The sequence below is a fragment of the Anguilla rostrata genome, chromosome 13, assembly GCF_018555375.3.
Source record: "Anguilla rostrata isolate EN2019 chromosome 13, ASM1855537v3, whole genome shotgun sequence".
Classification (NCBI taxonomy): Eukaryota; Metazoa; Chordata; class Actinopteri; order Anguilliformes; family Anguillidae; genus Anguilla; species Anguilla rostrata.
The window spans coordinates 6,425,924-6,441,953 of record NC_057945.1 but is presented as its reverse complement, the minus strand read 5'-3'; the positions used below and the strand labels follow the sequence as shown (position 1 = coordinate 6,441,953).

The 16,030-nt window shown below is 42.2% G+C and overlaps 1 protein-coding gene across 1 annotated transcript in view; it reads right to left on the bottom strand.

The window, feature by feature from the left end:
- Window positions 1–15,415, bottom strand: part of rims4 (regulating synaptic membrane exocytosis 4) — a 31,121-nt gene extending 15,706 nt beyond the window's left edge. The window contains exon 1 of the mRNA XM_064305455.1: window positions 14,774–15,415. Coding sequence (XP_064161525.1) covers window positions 14,774–14,906 — 133 coding nt within the window. The 5' untranslated portion in view covers window positions 14,907–15,415. The remainder of the gene's footprint in view (window positions 1–14,773) is intronic.
- Window positions 15,416–16,030: the final 615 nt, after the last annotated feature.

Here is a 16,030-nt window from a genome sequence, read left to right as displayed (position 1 = left end):
GCAGAAAACATCGGTATTAATCAGTTTCAGAGACAACATGGACATAATATCAGAAGGACCGATAATGTCAAGTTGTTGCCATGGGAGACCGTTCAATGAAATTCAGGGAGCGGTGCTGTCTGTGGCTTTAAAATGGCTGCCAGCCAGCCAGTGTGGAGGGCGTTGGGCCATAGGAGATGATGTGTTGGGATAATACCTGCTAGAGAGAGTTTCACTGTGACACAGATCCAAACTGAGCACTTACGGCAACAGTTCAGTATGATAATTAGAGAACCAAAACAGGCTTGATTCTCAGGTAGGACACTGCTGTTGTACCCTTGAGCAAGGTACTTAACGTGAATTGCCTCAGTAAATATCCAGCTGTATAAATGAATGCTATGTTAAAAAGTTGTATAAATATAAGGATGAGCGCATCTGCTACGTGTCTGCAATGTAATGCAATGCTTTACAAAGGCTAGGGAGGAGAATTCACACAGTCACCAGGAACTGTGGTTGCTTCCCATTGAAAATCCTAAACTTTGGCTCCCAGGCAATTTCATATGAGTGTCAAACACATATTAGCCATCTGTGCTTGCCCTGACATTATTATATTTTCATATCATCAATGAGATTTTTTAAAATGAAAGGGCGGTGGTATGAATGTCCCCCAGCCCCTGGGTGATGCTGCACGGCAGGCAGAATCGTTCCTCTGCTCCCTTTGAACCAGCGTGGAGCTGCATTATGCAGCTGTACTGAGAAAATGATTAATGAATCACCGCGTGACACTGCACACTCAATGCGCTGTTCACAATTCTGGTTCCCAACTGTACAATGCATTTAATAACAAGCTCAATAGCTGCGATCGCACACGCATCCATGTGTGCATGCATCCACGCACACACCCTCACGCAAACACGTGACCTCTTATTTGGCTCATGACCAATCTTTCCACAAAATCTTGTGCAAATCTGTGAATCCATTCCTTTTTGTGATAGGCCACGCCCCCTCTTGGTCAATCGGCCTTGAAAGTTACTCAGCTCTACCTTCGGTCATGACCAACGTCCATGCCAAATCTCAGCCTCCTGGGGCGAAAACTGTGGCCGCTACGGGGTGGGACACTTTTTGTGGACCAACCGACCAACCAACCGACCGACCGACAGACAGAGCTATAGAGCTGCGGTCGCAGCTAAAAAGAGTTTCAGTACAGCACCAGTTTTGTGTAATCTAGCCTGCCCTAATAATGCTAAACATCTATTCACACGGCTCCTTCTTGGCTTCACAGTCAGCTCTCTGATCTTATACACACACGTTGGGCGTTTTGCTTATGTTTTTTTTTTTTAAAGGTAAATAAAGCGAATTACAATAATCTATGAACGCTGGAAAACATATCATTCCATCCAAGAGTAACGTCTGGAGAGAATCCAGCCTGGTCATGAACACCCCAAGGATTTCCATTTCTCCTACATGAACTGGCAAGCTGTTCCATCTGTTAACAGCTCATGGGTTAAAAAAACTATATATATATATATATATATTGTATCTAACTATTGTAAATGTAACTAATTTCTACCTTCTGCCCTAAATCTGCTGACCCAACCTGACCTGAAATATCTTTTGTAATCCTTGTTATTAATCCTGTTAGGTTTTTTTTTTTTTTTTACTGAGGTTTTTTTTAAAACCTTTTACTGAGGTTTTTTTTTAAAAAAAAAAAACCTCAGTAAAAATCCTCCCCCAATCCAGTTTCATTTGGCTAAGCCTGAAGAGATTAAGGCCCAATTTCAAATGGCTTGTCTGCATTTTTTATGCTTGAGTATTGTTTTTTTCTTACTCATAAACATGGACTCAATATAATTTTTATCATTCCGGGTGTCCACTGACCTTGGTCTCAGTATAATTCACTGGCATTTTATAAATCAGTAGCAAATAGCTGCTTATATCAACAGTTTGAAATAAGCAAAAGAACGGAATGAAGATAGCTTCTGTAGTTAATAAGAACATGACAACACACAAACCCGCATCATCACCTTTGGCGCTGAGGATGCACTTGTTACTTTTGAGTTTGTTCAGAAATAACACAGGCTCTGTGCCCGGGCCAAACTGTACAGCATGAAAGATCTTTTTATGTCTTATTCCCAACATATTGAACCAGTTTGCCAAATTAGACGCAAGCACAAGCAGAAGTAGGACTCATTAAAAAAGTCTCCAGAGAATAGATAAAAATGTCCCAAGCGCGCAGCACCTTCATTAATACTGCCCGGATTCATTCATCACGATGACAGTGACAGATATGAAGCAATACAGAATATAATTAAAAAGGTTGGCACAATTCCCAAATTACCCTATGTAACATGGCTCAATGCTTTGTTACAGAAGGATATTTCTGTACGTCGATCAAAAAGGGCTGCTGCTAGGCTAGCAGGAACACTGCAAATAAAGTCAATTTTTTACTCTTGTAATGAGGCTTAAAATCTTTTTTTCTCTCAAGCAGAACATATTAGCTTGTTTTAAGTTTACTGTTTGCTTGAAATGTTCTTATCCCATTGGCAAATCTTGAAATAAGTCAAACTGTCTCACCTCATTGGCAATATTTTTATACTCTTTAGCTAAAAAGTAATAGAAATAAGATTTTACCTCTGAATACACGACTAAAATACTTGTTAAGACTGATTTATTTTTGGTTTTTGCAGTGAACTGATGACTCTAATGACAATGTTACTTTACGGCACAGTGAAAGACCCATTATATGTGGAGTAATTGCATACACTTCATTGACAGCTGTACTGCAATAGAAAATCCTCCCCTATGGGGAGAAACCAGACCCAATAAAATTTACTCATTCATGTCAATGATGAACACAACGGCAAAATCTTAACACATCATTCATGTTGCAAATGCATACATTTTAAATTGAATTTGACCATTCATCTTGCACGCCAGCAGAATTTATACAGAACACAACATTTATTATGCCAGAGCTCTTGTATGTTCCACCATTATTAAAAATAAACAAGACAAAGGTGATGCTAGAAAAAAAATCAATCCGGGCTTGAATGATTTCTCTATGGGGAAATGCATCTATTGGGCTTGAAGAGTGACGCACACTGCAAATACAGGTCATAGAAAAAGCCAAGAGCCTTCACAACACAACTGACAGCTCAGTGATGCAGCTGAATTCAGATGGACACTCCATATTGGAAAATGCATGACTGGTTGTAGTTTGAAGAGTGACGTTTCAGAGCATTTGTTTCTAGACTGGAAAACTGCCTTATAATAATAAATTATGAAATATATAATGTCATAAGCCCTGCTACAACCAAAACATTTTGTAGCTTCCAAACAATGCCAAAAGATTTGTCAGGCATGACCTTGCAATAATAATAATAATAATAATAATAATAATAATAATAATAATAATAATAATAATAATTGTTACTGATGCAGTGATCCAGTACTCAAAGATGTGTAGTAACTAAACAGGTTCCTGGTCATTGCAATAGTTTGCCATCCATATATGGTAAAACTGCAGCATTTGCAGCTTGATTTGTGTGTGAAAGGGTGTCATCCAGACGTTTAATAGCTTTATTCTAGCGGCTTAGCAATGCAAGCATTTTTCCATTTATTATGCTGAGGCGAAAACAGGAAATCCAATAAGCGTGATTCCAAACAGTACCAATCACACTTGTTGCTTGCGTGTTATGTTATTTTATTAAAATGAAAAGACAACAAGGCAATTGCCGAGGGTGTTATTGATCTGTAAGTGAGCAGCCCGTGGTCTGGCCACTCCTGAGAATTGACCGATTCCTGGCATCAAGCTTCATGAGTCTCTTCCACATTAATAATGTCTTAAGTGTTTAATATACTGGCAGTGCCAGAGGCTCATTGATCCAAAGCATAGAAATTTTTGGAAAAGTCCTCACTGACAGTCAGAGTGAACCCACAGTTCTGGATCGATTTGGCCCATCAGAACAGAAGACCTGCCACACTGGCTTTGAAAAACTTAGACAAATAGACAAACCCTATTCCATATGCTGTGACAGTAGAGTCCAGTTCGTGCTTAAAATCGTTTTTAATAGCATCCGTTTCTTCTTTCGTGCCACGGATGGCAGATGTGCAAGTATTTACTTTTCTCAGAAAAGTGCTGAATTGTGCAAAATGAACTCAAATTGCAGTGCTCCACTCTAAAGGTGCGGGGTGTGTCACCCTTATACACAGTGTGGGCAAATGCCATACCTGCCACCCAATTTCTTATATAGAAAAAAACTGATATAGCAATCTCAGGATAAGAAGAGCATATAAAAGTTACTCAGAGTCTATAATTGGGCAAAAGAAATGACCTCCTTAGAGTGGTCCAGTTACATTTAAACCATATATAAATATACCACAGCAATTTGGGTTAATGGCAGGGAATATACTGGAGCACAGTGTCTCCAGTGGCAAATTATGGGCACCACTGACTTTAATGACTCAAATTGTGGAATGAGGTTGTGGTTTAGTTTCAGCAGGTTCAGGTGACCTAGCCTTGCATGTCAGGTTTATCAATCTCAGCTGTGAGCCTAGCAGTGCACTTCAGAGCAGTAAACCCTCCCACTTAGACCCAGCTAATATGTCCTAGCCAATCACGTCAGCTCAGTGAAAGTCCATCCACCCGTCCATTATCTATACCTTATCCTGAGCAGGGTCACAGGGGGTGGTCAAGCCTATTCCAGCCTGGACAGGGCACCAATCTATCGCAGGGCAAACCATTCACTCACTCACTCACTCACTCATACCTATGGGCAATTTAGAGTCTCCCATTAGCCTACTGTGGGAGGAAACCGGAGAACCTAGAGGAAACCCACGTGAACACAGGGAGAACATGCAAACTCCACACAGAACGACCCAGGTCAGGATTCAAACCCAGGGCCTTCTCATTGTGAGGTGACAGTGCTACCCACTGCACCACCATGGTGCTCAACCCGGTGAAAGTGGCGATTAAAGCTAGCTAATGAAGCATAAACAAGGAGGCACAGGAAGTGGTTGGACACCTGTGTGAAATATGTCACTATATTTCACAGCTCCACCCACTGAGGATTGGCCAATGGGGAAGCTGGCATGTCCCTGGAGTGGCCTATGACTGCTGCAGTAAGTGCTGTTACCAGATGGTCTTGACATCTCTCCAAAACTGAGTGTGTGAATTCTGAGACGACAGCTGAACATAATAATATTCTCTCACCCAAACTATCTCTCCAGCAATGCAAAAAATATGCCAGATATCAAGTGCCCTACCATGCTACCTTTAACTCACTAGCCAGAGTGGATGATTCTTATAGGTGAGATCATCCTTAAACCACTGGCAGGTATTTTTAGGCAGTCTGTAAAAACTGGACAAATATCAGACAACTGGAAGCAAGGTAATAAAATAACAATATATACTGTAAGAAAGGGGAAGGTATTGATGGTACAGGCCTGTCACATTATCCTGCATCACATGTAAAGTAGTGGAATATATCATTAGAGACAAGTTTTAATTATTTCTTGAAAATAACACCTTATCTTATCTATTATTATTATTATTATTATTATTGTTATTATTATTATTGCAAGGTCATGCCTGACAAATGTTTTGGCATTGTTTGAGGAAGCTACCAAGTGTTTTAATTGTAGCAGGGCTTATGATATTAAATATTTATATTTCCAATCTAAATAATTTGATAAGTTACCACATGAGAGATTCATTTTCAAAATGAAGACAGTAGGTATTTCAGAGTTGGTTCCAAACTGGCTACAGTGCAGAACACAAAGATAAGTTGGAGGGATATTATCTAAGCAGGATACTGTGGGAGTGAAGTTACACAGGGATCGGTGTTGGGACCCTTGCTCTTCCTCATTTATATGAATGACCTTGACAGGGACATTGGAAGTACATTAGTACATTTTCAGATGATACAAAACTGAGAGGTTTAGCCAACAGTTTGTAATCTACTAAAGTAACCAAGAAGATTTAAACAAAATCCAGAAATGGTCGGAAACATGAGGAAAAAAATTCAATGTTACGAAATGTAAAGTTCTGCGTGCGGGAAATAAAAACATAAGAAAACCAGCAGGACTTCTTTATGGGAGGAACAAAATTGGAATGTGCTCAATTTGAAAAAGACTTGGGAGTATAGTTGACCAAAGCCTTTCCGGTTCTCGGCACAGTGCCGTAACAGTGAAAAAGGCCAACAGGATGCTGGGATATACAGCCAAAAGTATTGAGTATAAATCCAAGAAAGTTATACTTATCTTATAAAATACCTTAGTCAGACCACACTTAAAGTAATGTGTGCAGTTCTGGGGACCGTACAGGGGGGACAACAAGAAAGATATAGAGGCTCTGGAAAAGGTTCAAAGACGGGCAACCAAATTGGTTCCTGGAATAAAAGATAAAAGTTATGAGAAAAGACTTAAGATACTTAATGCCTTAAAGCATTGTAAAAGGAGACTTATGGGCGATTTGATTTAGGCTTTTAATTTCATAAAAGGGGTTCAACAAAGTGAACTACAAGAGATTCTTCAGGTTGAGTTCTGTTAGTAGAACAAGGGGGCATAAGTGAAAATTAGCTTAAGGTAAATTCCGCACAGGTGTTAGGAAGTATTTTTTCACACAGAGTATTCACTGTGTGGAATAGCTTGCCAGGTCATGTAGTAGAGACATACAAACTCTGGGGGTTTTCAAGACCAAATGTGATACAGTGCTAGATACTATTTAGTTTGTAGGTAAACCGAGCACTAAGTATACTTTAATGGTAGGAAAATGGCAAGCATGTTGGGCTGAATGGCTTGTTCTCATCATCATGTTACGTTATGTGAACTAATTGAACTCACAGGTTCCCATAACTCACAGATTCAGTTAAATTGAGGGATTGGTTCCCAATTTAATTTGATGCTCCAGTATAGTATATATTGAGTGAGTATCAAATGTGCACATCCACCTCGGTCCGCATGTACACATATCCTGTGCTGTCCCACACAGTGTGCTCTCAGAAATGAACACAATGCAAATTAAAGTAGAGAGAAAGGCACTGGGCAGAAGGACACACAGCCCATACTGTGGCTTTACAGAGAGGGATGGTTCCGGAAAGACAGAGCAGTGACAGGAGAACATCGAAAGGGGAGCAGCAGGGGAACATCGAACGGGGAGCAGCAGCAGGGGAACATCGAAAGGGGAGCAGCAGCAAGGGAACATCGAAAGGGGAGCAGCAGGGGAACATCTAAAGGGGAGCAGCAGGGGAACATCTAAAGGGGAGCAGCAGCAGGGGAACATCTAAAGGGGAGCAGCAGCAGGGGAACATCTAAAGGGGCGCAGCGGCCTGCCAGCTTCTCCTGACTACCCCGCTGCACTTGGATTGCACCTCTAGCACTGCTACGGAGCAAACACATCCATCAGACTGTGCATTAAAACCTGTTTTATTGTACCCCAGTAAATATCCAGCCGTATAAATGGACAATACTTCCAGGACCTCTCAAAGAATTTGCTCTGACGAGCAGATAACATAATGTAAATTATTCTGGCTATAGAGTGGTAATGTAAATATTTTCATAGAAAAGCAAAACAAATATTCAGAGACAGGGAGAACCATCAAAACCCTGCTACCATCCATTCAGACATATAAACAACAGAAACAGCAATCTCAGATTAAGAAGAGTGAGTAAAAACAGGTAGCAGTGCCTGCAATAGTATATTAAAAAAAATTATTGCCTTAGAGTGGGCAAGTTGCATTTAAATCATCTATAAATATGGAAAATAAAAACATGTTTTATTGTACACAAGTAAATTCCCCTTTTTAATTTATGCAGATTCTTCAGACCTTCAGATTCTGAGACCCATGCAAATTATCAAGGGGGAGTTGTATATTTAACTGCTTGTAAGTAGTTTCCAACCTTTGAGACCTGGGAATCTAGCTAGATACTTTTTATATGTGATATACTGTCAAGCACCAGTACAGTATAATCAGTAAAAGCGATTAATGTAAAACCAAAATTGATACCGTTTTTCAATCTAAAGGCATTAGTATCATTTTAACATGTTCTGTTGCTCCATCGCTAATGTATTGTTTTAAAAACCATTTATTGTAAAATTGTGTTTGTTTCATTTTAATTTTATAATATAAAAATGAATATAAACAATTCATCAATCATTAATTTATATACAGTATTTAGCCGTTTACAAAGTAGGGCAAGCCCTGTAGGCTGACATTGTTTCACCGTCTCAGCCTTTGATAGCAGCTCACTGGCAGTCAGGTAACCTGATAAAGCACAGACTCTTTTTCATCCTCAGATTTCTGTTTCATTTTAATCAGCCTGCTGCTGGTTGTCAGACCCGTACCAGTCACTGGCCTATAGCGGTGACAATGGAATAGGAATTCTGTCCTCTGTAGAGCAGTCAGAGGGCACGTGTACTCTTGACAGACTCAACATCAGACCTGGGTCAAATACGTATTTGTTTTGGATTCAAATACGTTTCTACGCTTTACTGATCTTGCCCTGGTGTATTGGAACCAATGAATTACTCTCAGAAAGTGTAAACCCTGCCTTCTGGTAATATTGACAGGCTCAATTACACCAGGCAAGATCAACAGAGCACAGAAAAGTATTTGAATCCAAAACAAATACGTATTTGACCCAGGTCTGGTCAACATGGAAGTTTTTTGACAGTATACAAAGCTGGCTCTAGTGTGAACTCCTCCATTTTGGGTAATTTGGAGCATCGTATGCACAATAATACATCTAATCATGGCTTTACACACAGTAGTATACAGACAGCGAGCACCATTATAGTGTGCAACACATCTGACTCTAAGCAATCATATCATGTGCGAAATGGAATTCCCAAACTAGGTACGGAGCGAACCCATATTTCTAAGCTCTTGAGATGTGTGATGTAAGCCCTTTTTTAAAGTGAAAGAGAAAAGATTGTTTTGTGTGCGCCAAGTTTTTAACTCTTTACACACTGAAACCCCATCTAGCTGCACTGTGAGTGTTTTATGGCCAGAATGGATTCGATCCCACCCCTTATCAACCTCAGTTTAATGACCGCTGCTACCCACTTATTGTGTGTAATGAGCCATAATTTACACTTTGAAGGCCACAGTATGTGGACATAGCTATGCTTGTCATGAAGAATGAATGGTCCATATTCAAATCCCAAATGAGCCAAACCTACAATGTGTTAAAATAAGTTTTAGGACAAAATTATGTGAGAGCATGAACATAATTATTAGTATTTTTTTTAATTATAAGCATAGGCGGGCTGAATGGCCTGTTCTCCTCATTATGTGTTCTTATGTTCTTATGTTCTAGATGGGCTGAATGGCCTGTACTCCTCATTATGTATTCTTATGTTCTAGGCGGGCTGAATGGCCTGTTCTCCTCATTATGTGTTCTTATGTTCTTTTGTACTAGATGGGTTGAATGCCTTGTTTGCCTCATTATGTATTATTATATTCTAATGTAACAACCTTAATTGGCCTAGAGATCAGCTGTAATAAGAACTGGAATGCAGTGGGCGGCGCCGGGACTGCTTGTGAGAAGCCCATCTTACATACTGCAATGGTTCCTCTCTGGAAACAATGTTAGGCAATGAAGAGGCATCTCTACACGAAAAGCAATCCTCAAAAAAAACGATGTACTTGTTTCAGAGAACGGCATATTCAAAATCACAACCCAGCAGGACAGTCCAGAATCACCAATGTCCTTCACCACGGAGATTACAAGCACAGCAGCATGCGGTCATGTGACCAATGTTTTTCTCTCTCGTTTCTGTAGTTTGTCCAGGTGCACAAGACAGCTTTGTAAGAATGCTGGAGTGAGTTATTAGTTCCTGTGTGTGTGAGTGAGTGTGTGTGCGTGTGTGTGTGTGTGTGTGTGTGTGTGTGTGTGCATGCGTGCGCATAGCTAATCCATGCAAGCACAATAAGCAGAAAATTAGTGATTATGGAGCTGAACTACGTGGCTGGTTCCAACCCCTTGCAATGTTCAATTAAGGTACCTAAAGTCCAGTAAATATCCAGTTGTATAAATGGATAATACTGCCCATAAAATATAAGATGTAAGACCTCATGGAGAATTTGCTTTGATGTAACCTTAGAGGCAATTTGAATTGAAAGTCTTGAGGACGCATCGTGTATGCTGCTTTTGCACAAATCTACCAGGTTTGCTCCCTGATGTTCTCTTAATCAGGCAACACTGATTTTTTTCCCTTTTTTTTCAGACCATAAATTTCTCAACCAGAGGCAGAGCACTTGGGTATGCCATTATCATGAACATATCAAGAGCTGTTACGCTCTCTGACAGCTAATAGCAGGAGCAATAAAGCCAAATACTAGTGGCCCCCAGAGACATTTATGGTCTGCAAATTTAGATGCATCTGGAAAACTAGCATCCCTGTTTCCTACAATGAAATCAAAATAAAGGAAGACCCCTAGTCTCTCAAGATTCTTTATTCAGCCACGCTAACTAGGTTGGATGGTAGATTTAATGTAACAACACCTACAAAAGCTTTTTCTCCTTTCTCTCCCCGGTTTGGAATTCCAAATCGTATCTATGAGGGCTCACTGCCGCACTCTTTAGGGTCGATTCACAGGAGCGCAGACGTGCACGTGCTCTGCTCTGAGACAGGCACATCCACCACGGCCTGGTGTCTCACTGCACTTTGTATGTCACAGTTTCGCTGGTGAACAATGAGACCCTATCATTGCAGCCAGCTCAAACCCTCCCATCCCTACCCCCCAGAAGTACTGTCATCGTCTTCGTTCAATACCAGACCATGGGGCCCATCCACACACTGGAACAGTGTCTTAACAGATACCAGACTGTGGGTCATACACACACTGGAACTGTGCCATAACAGATACCAGACCATGGGGCCCATCCACACACTGAACAGGGCCTTAACAAATACCAGACCATGGGGCCCATCCACACACTGGAACAGGGCCTTAACAGATATCAGACCATGGGGCCCGTCCACACACTGGAACAAGGCCTTAACAGATACCAGATCATGGGGCCCATCCACTCACTGGAACAGAGCCTTAACAGATATCAGACCATGGGGCCCATCCACACACTGGAACAAGGCCTTAACAGATATCAGACCATGGGGCCCATCCACACACTGGAACAAGGCCTTAAAGGGATATTTCACTTTGTTACAACCCACGTAATTTTGTGGAGCTTAGCCCATTGTATTTGCGTAGCGTGACCACTAGCAACAGTAAACTGCTGTTACTGTTTTTCCGGTAACAGCAGTACCCGGTTTTCCGATTCTCATTCATTCCCATTCATTTTCACGTGTGTGTGTGTGCATGCGTGTGTGCACGTGTGTGTGTGTGTGTGGTTGAAGGAGTATGTTTCGTATACAGAAATCTCTTGTAGACCTGAGAAGTCAGGTTTCTCCACATCTGTACTGTTCATATCCAAAGTTCAGTACCAGATTCATTTTCCTATGTACCAAAGGCTTTGTCAATGTAAGCACAAAAAAACTATATTTTTCACAAATGCAGAGCCAGCAACTTTAACTCTGTTTGACTTGAATGCCATTTGACTGCCCCACATACAAGAAGCATAACTTCCTCTGAGAGAATTGAATTCCAAAATCCATAACTGCCGTTATTACAGTGCATTGTGATTTAAAAATCATAACGACATCACCCCAAGCTGTTTACACAAGCGTGCACCTGTGCAATTGCCTGACACTTCACTGAGTGTGTCTTTTCAAGCATTTAATTATTTGAGAAGGTTTGCCTTTCATTTTCAGTACCTTTTTGGGTCATTTTTCCCCCTGGAGATTCCAGATTTATTTTTTCTTCTTTTTTTTTCAGCGTTTGGAGAGTGAAACCATTCCAAAGTCATAAACACTGACATTGACTGATTCACATTTTTTATTTCCATTTCCTTCACAAATGTGTAAGGTAATTATCCACCTAACTTTACATCCAGGCCAAAAAAAAACAAAACATTTGGTTTCTCACATGCTGGTGTTTTCTATTTTAAAAAACTGATTTTTACAGGAGTAGGAGTTTTTGATAAATATATCCTGGAGAGGTTCCCTAAAGCTCTTTAATACTGAGTTCATTACACCTTAATGTGAACCTATACATCACTGCACAAGTTTGGAAGGGCATAATAGGCAGTCAGAAGAACATCGAATCCGTCTTAATGACTGCTTTCTCATTAAATATAGAGCTATTAAATATAAACATCAGCACAGCTGTCAACTTGAGGAGTGGCTATTGATGATGGTGTAGCAGTTTAAAGAAAGATAATTACTGTGAAATAATGTCCAAAATACATTTTCTCACTTATGCTATTCACCAGAATATTATATTCATATTATATTCATACGTAGGGACTCATAATAATTCATCATTTTTCAAATTCCAAGTTGAAGGTACATAATTCTTTGAGAATACAGCTACAATTTGCTATCTATGGTTTTAAGGGCAACAGGCATGATTACAGTATTATCTCCACAACTAAGCATTGATTTTACTTAGAGAAGCGAGCTTAGGCTTTCTTGACAGTACATTTTTAACTTTTTTTTCCAGTCAGTTTCTTTTAGCCCAGTACGTACAAAAGGAGGTAAACATTATCCCCAAATGAAGAAAGAGGAAGTGAGGTTGTCCTTCGGGGGCGAGGCGCTTCCTGGGCAAGCTGCTGTGAGAGGGGTAATCACGGCTGGGGAGTCAGCACACTTCCCTGCAGGTGATAATCCTGAATCTGGCCACCCCACACCCTCACCTGTGGGGATCACAGCGTGTCCGTGCTGGCGCTTCAGCGTTAGCGTTAGCATCACCAGCACCGCCAGGCTCTGTTTATATTAGCAGCTTCGTGAGACGCCGCCCATCACAAGCCAAACGCATCTGAGTGTCTCATTATTATTACTGGCAACGTACTAAAACAGTATTTATATGTCTTATTTATTTCTTTATTTCTTTATTTATTTATTTATTTTTCTTCTTTTGCATAAATCAGGGGTATGTTAAATCAGATTATATGGTCAAGCAATGCTGACAAACATACACATGGCATAATGCGTAGAGGATTTGTCTGAGGTTTGCTCAGTGAGATGTGCTGTCTGGCCAGGTATCACCGTGTTTTTACAGGCAGAGAAGAGAGGGACAGAGAGAGAGAGGGACAGACTCATGGAGAGGCAGAGAGGGAGAGAAAGACAGACTGATGGAGAGATGGAAAGAAGAATGAGAGAGAGAGAGAGAGAGAGAAAGAAGAGATGGGGGAGACAGGATCAAAATCTTCAACACTGACTTGTTTATCTCTCTTGAGGACAGGGCTCCTAACCAAAACACTAAACATGAAAAATCACCCTGTCGTGACCAAACTTTGGTTTGATGAAAGCCTGTGTGAAAAGTGTGCCAATAAAAACCGCTTGTGATGAGGACTGCCATCGTATAGTTCAGCCAGACACGTATTATGATTTTAGCTGTGCGATCTAATGTACAGCAACAATTTGTATAAAAGATTTTTCAAATGACATCGGTGTGTGTGTCTGTATGTATGCATGGCTGTGAATGTGTGCCTAACTGTGTGTATATATTTGTGTGTGCACGTGTGAGTGTGCACGATTGCATGAGTGCATGTATGTGTGTGAGGTTGTAAGTGTTTGTGTGCTTGTGTCCTTTGTGCATGAGTCTGTGTGGAGGTGTGTCTGTGTGTTTGCATGGGTGAGTCTGCATGTGAGTGTGTGCGATTGCCTGTGTGTGAGTCAGAGAGAGAGAGAGCGAGAGAGAGAGAGAGAGAGAGAGAGAGAGAGAGAGAGAGAGACAGAGAGAGAGAGAGAGAGAGAGAGAGAGAGAGAGAGAGAGAGAGACAGAGAGGAAGAATGGAACCCTTGGTGCCGGTGCTGCATCTGGCTCTCTCTAATGGGATTGAGAGGATAAATCATTTTCCTCAGAAATCTGAATTAGTGTAGTGCATTAAGTATTCCAAATTAAAATGGCGGCATTGCAATAAATGACATTTGATGGGGTTAGAACCTGTGCCAGTCTCTTGTGAAAATTATATACAATGTCTGTGTGTGTGTGTGTGTCTGCGTGTGTGTGTCTGTGTGAGTGTGTGTGCGTGTGTGTGTGTGTGTGTGTAGTGTGTGCCTGAGTGTGTGGTCAGTATATACTGTACGTATATATATTTCTCAATAATGCTGTATTATGGATTGAGTCTGACTATGGATTAAGACAGTAATAAAGCTTTATTTTACATTTATTATTTGATACTTATTCCAAACCCTAATAATAGCATGCAGCCCTCACATAGGAGAGATGGGATCCAACACAGTAAGTTCAGTTCAACCTTCTAATCTACCAAAACACCCGGCTTTGTCACTAATGTCCATGTCCAACTCGCCTAAATGTGTCACAAGGCATATGATTTTCCCTGATTAATCCATGAACACACTTTCAGACCCTACATGTGTCTGGGGCCAGTATTCGGCTTTGTTGCTAAGCATTCTCTCCTGCCGCCAGCTCTCAGAGAGAGCAAAAAGCCGTCAGCGCGTGCATGCCGTAGACTTGCACCCAAGTCCTCTGTCTCAGGTTGAGACATTTTGGGTTTTTTGAAACATCAGGGAAAAAAAAAAACCCAGAACGGTCACAACAACCCCACACGCGTGCGGAGCCAGGTCATCGCCCGGGAGACCCGGCGCCGCCCGCGAGCGGGAAACTAAAAACCCGCCGGGCCCGTGGAGACCAGACGATGACGGCGGCGACGGCGGCGGCGGCGCGGGGGGGAGGGGGTTGGGGGTCTGGAAGGCGGCGCTTACCGACGTCGTCCTCGTCGAAGGAGTTCATGCAGGGGAAGTAGATGGCGAGCGCCTCGAAGGAGGCCGACAGGCTGATGCGGCTCTGCGAGCGCTCCATGAACAGGCCGGCGGTGGCCGGGTCGGCCGCCGCCATCGCCGGCTTGGCCAGCCGCGTCTGGGCATTCTTCACGCGGAGCACGGCACGCGGCGTCTTGGCGAGCTCTCACGGGGTCGCTCGCAGAGAAAAGGGGGGGCTCCCGACCGCCGCCGCCGCCGTCGCTGCACGCCTCCCTTTTCCACCGAAACTTTCCCCGAATTCCAACTTCCTCCTCCTTTTTCTTTTAAAAAAACGGACTTGGAAAGTGACGACGGCTTTTTAAAAATCTATTTATTATAACTCCCAAGATAGTTCAAGAAAAGAAGAACCTCTGAAAAATGTCACGTAACAATAATAATAATAATAATAATAAGAAATGATAAAAGATTTAGCGTCACAGTTGAGACGGTGTGATTCTGTTCAGCGTCTCAGGCATGGTTTTCGAGAGCGGCGCTTCATCCGGCAGATCTGCTCGGGGTCCTGTGTGCGTCGCGCTCCAGTCTGGCGTCTGGTCCTTCTGAAGAGGCGGAGGGGCGGAGGCGGACTCTCTTACTACGTCTCGGGCTGGCATTCGGCGCGTTTCATTCACCGCCGAGTCCTTTGCGGAGGGGGGGGGGGTGGGAGGAGGCAGAGAGAGAGAGCTTGTTCTGGGGAATTAGCGGACGCACCAATGAGAGGACAGATGCGGATAAAGGGGCGGAGCTGGCGGGAAGCTGTGTCACGGCCAGCTCCGCCAGTCCCGTCTGCCCTTCCCTCCTCTCTCCCTCTCTTCATCTCTCTCTCTCTCTCTCTCTCTCTCTCACACATTCTCTCCTCTCTCTCCCTCCCTCTCTCCATCTTGCTCTCCTTCCATTCTGTATTTTTCTTTCCCTGTCCCTGTCTCGTTTACCCCTTCTCTGCCCGTCATACAGACACACAAAGACGAGAGAAGACAGTGTAAACTCAACATGCTCTGATTGAGGATGTCTTCAGCACAGAGGGGGGAATTTAATGATTAATCTTTTGCTGACAGAACTCATTTTCAGGGAGGGGACCGGTTCTCTGCCTCCCTCCAAACAGATATTTATCAGGGGAGCACAGTGCTTTGGTAGCATTTGCATTTTGGAGTTGGTGGGAGGGGAGGGTTGAGGGGGTGAACACAATTTATATGGTATGTGTCTTTGCTATTAAAAAAAACTATT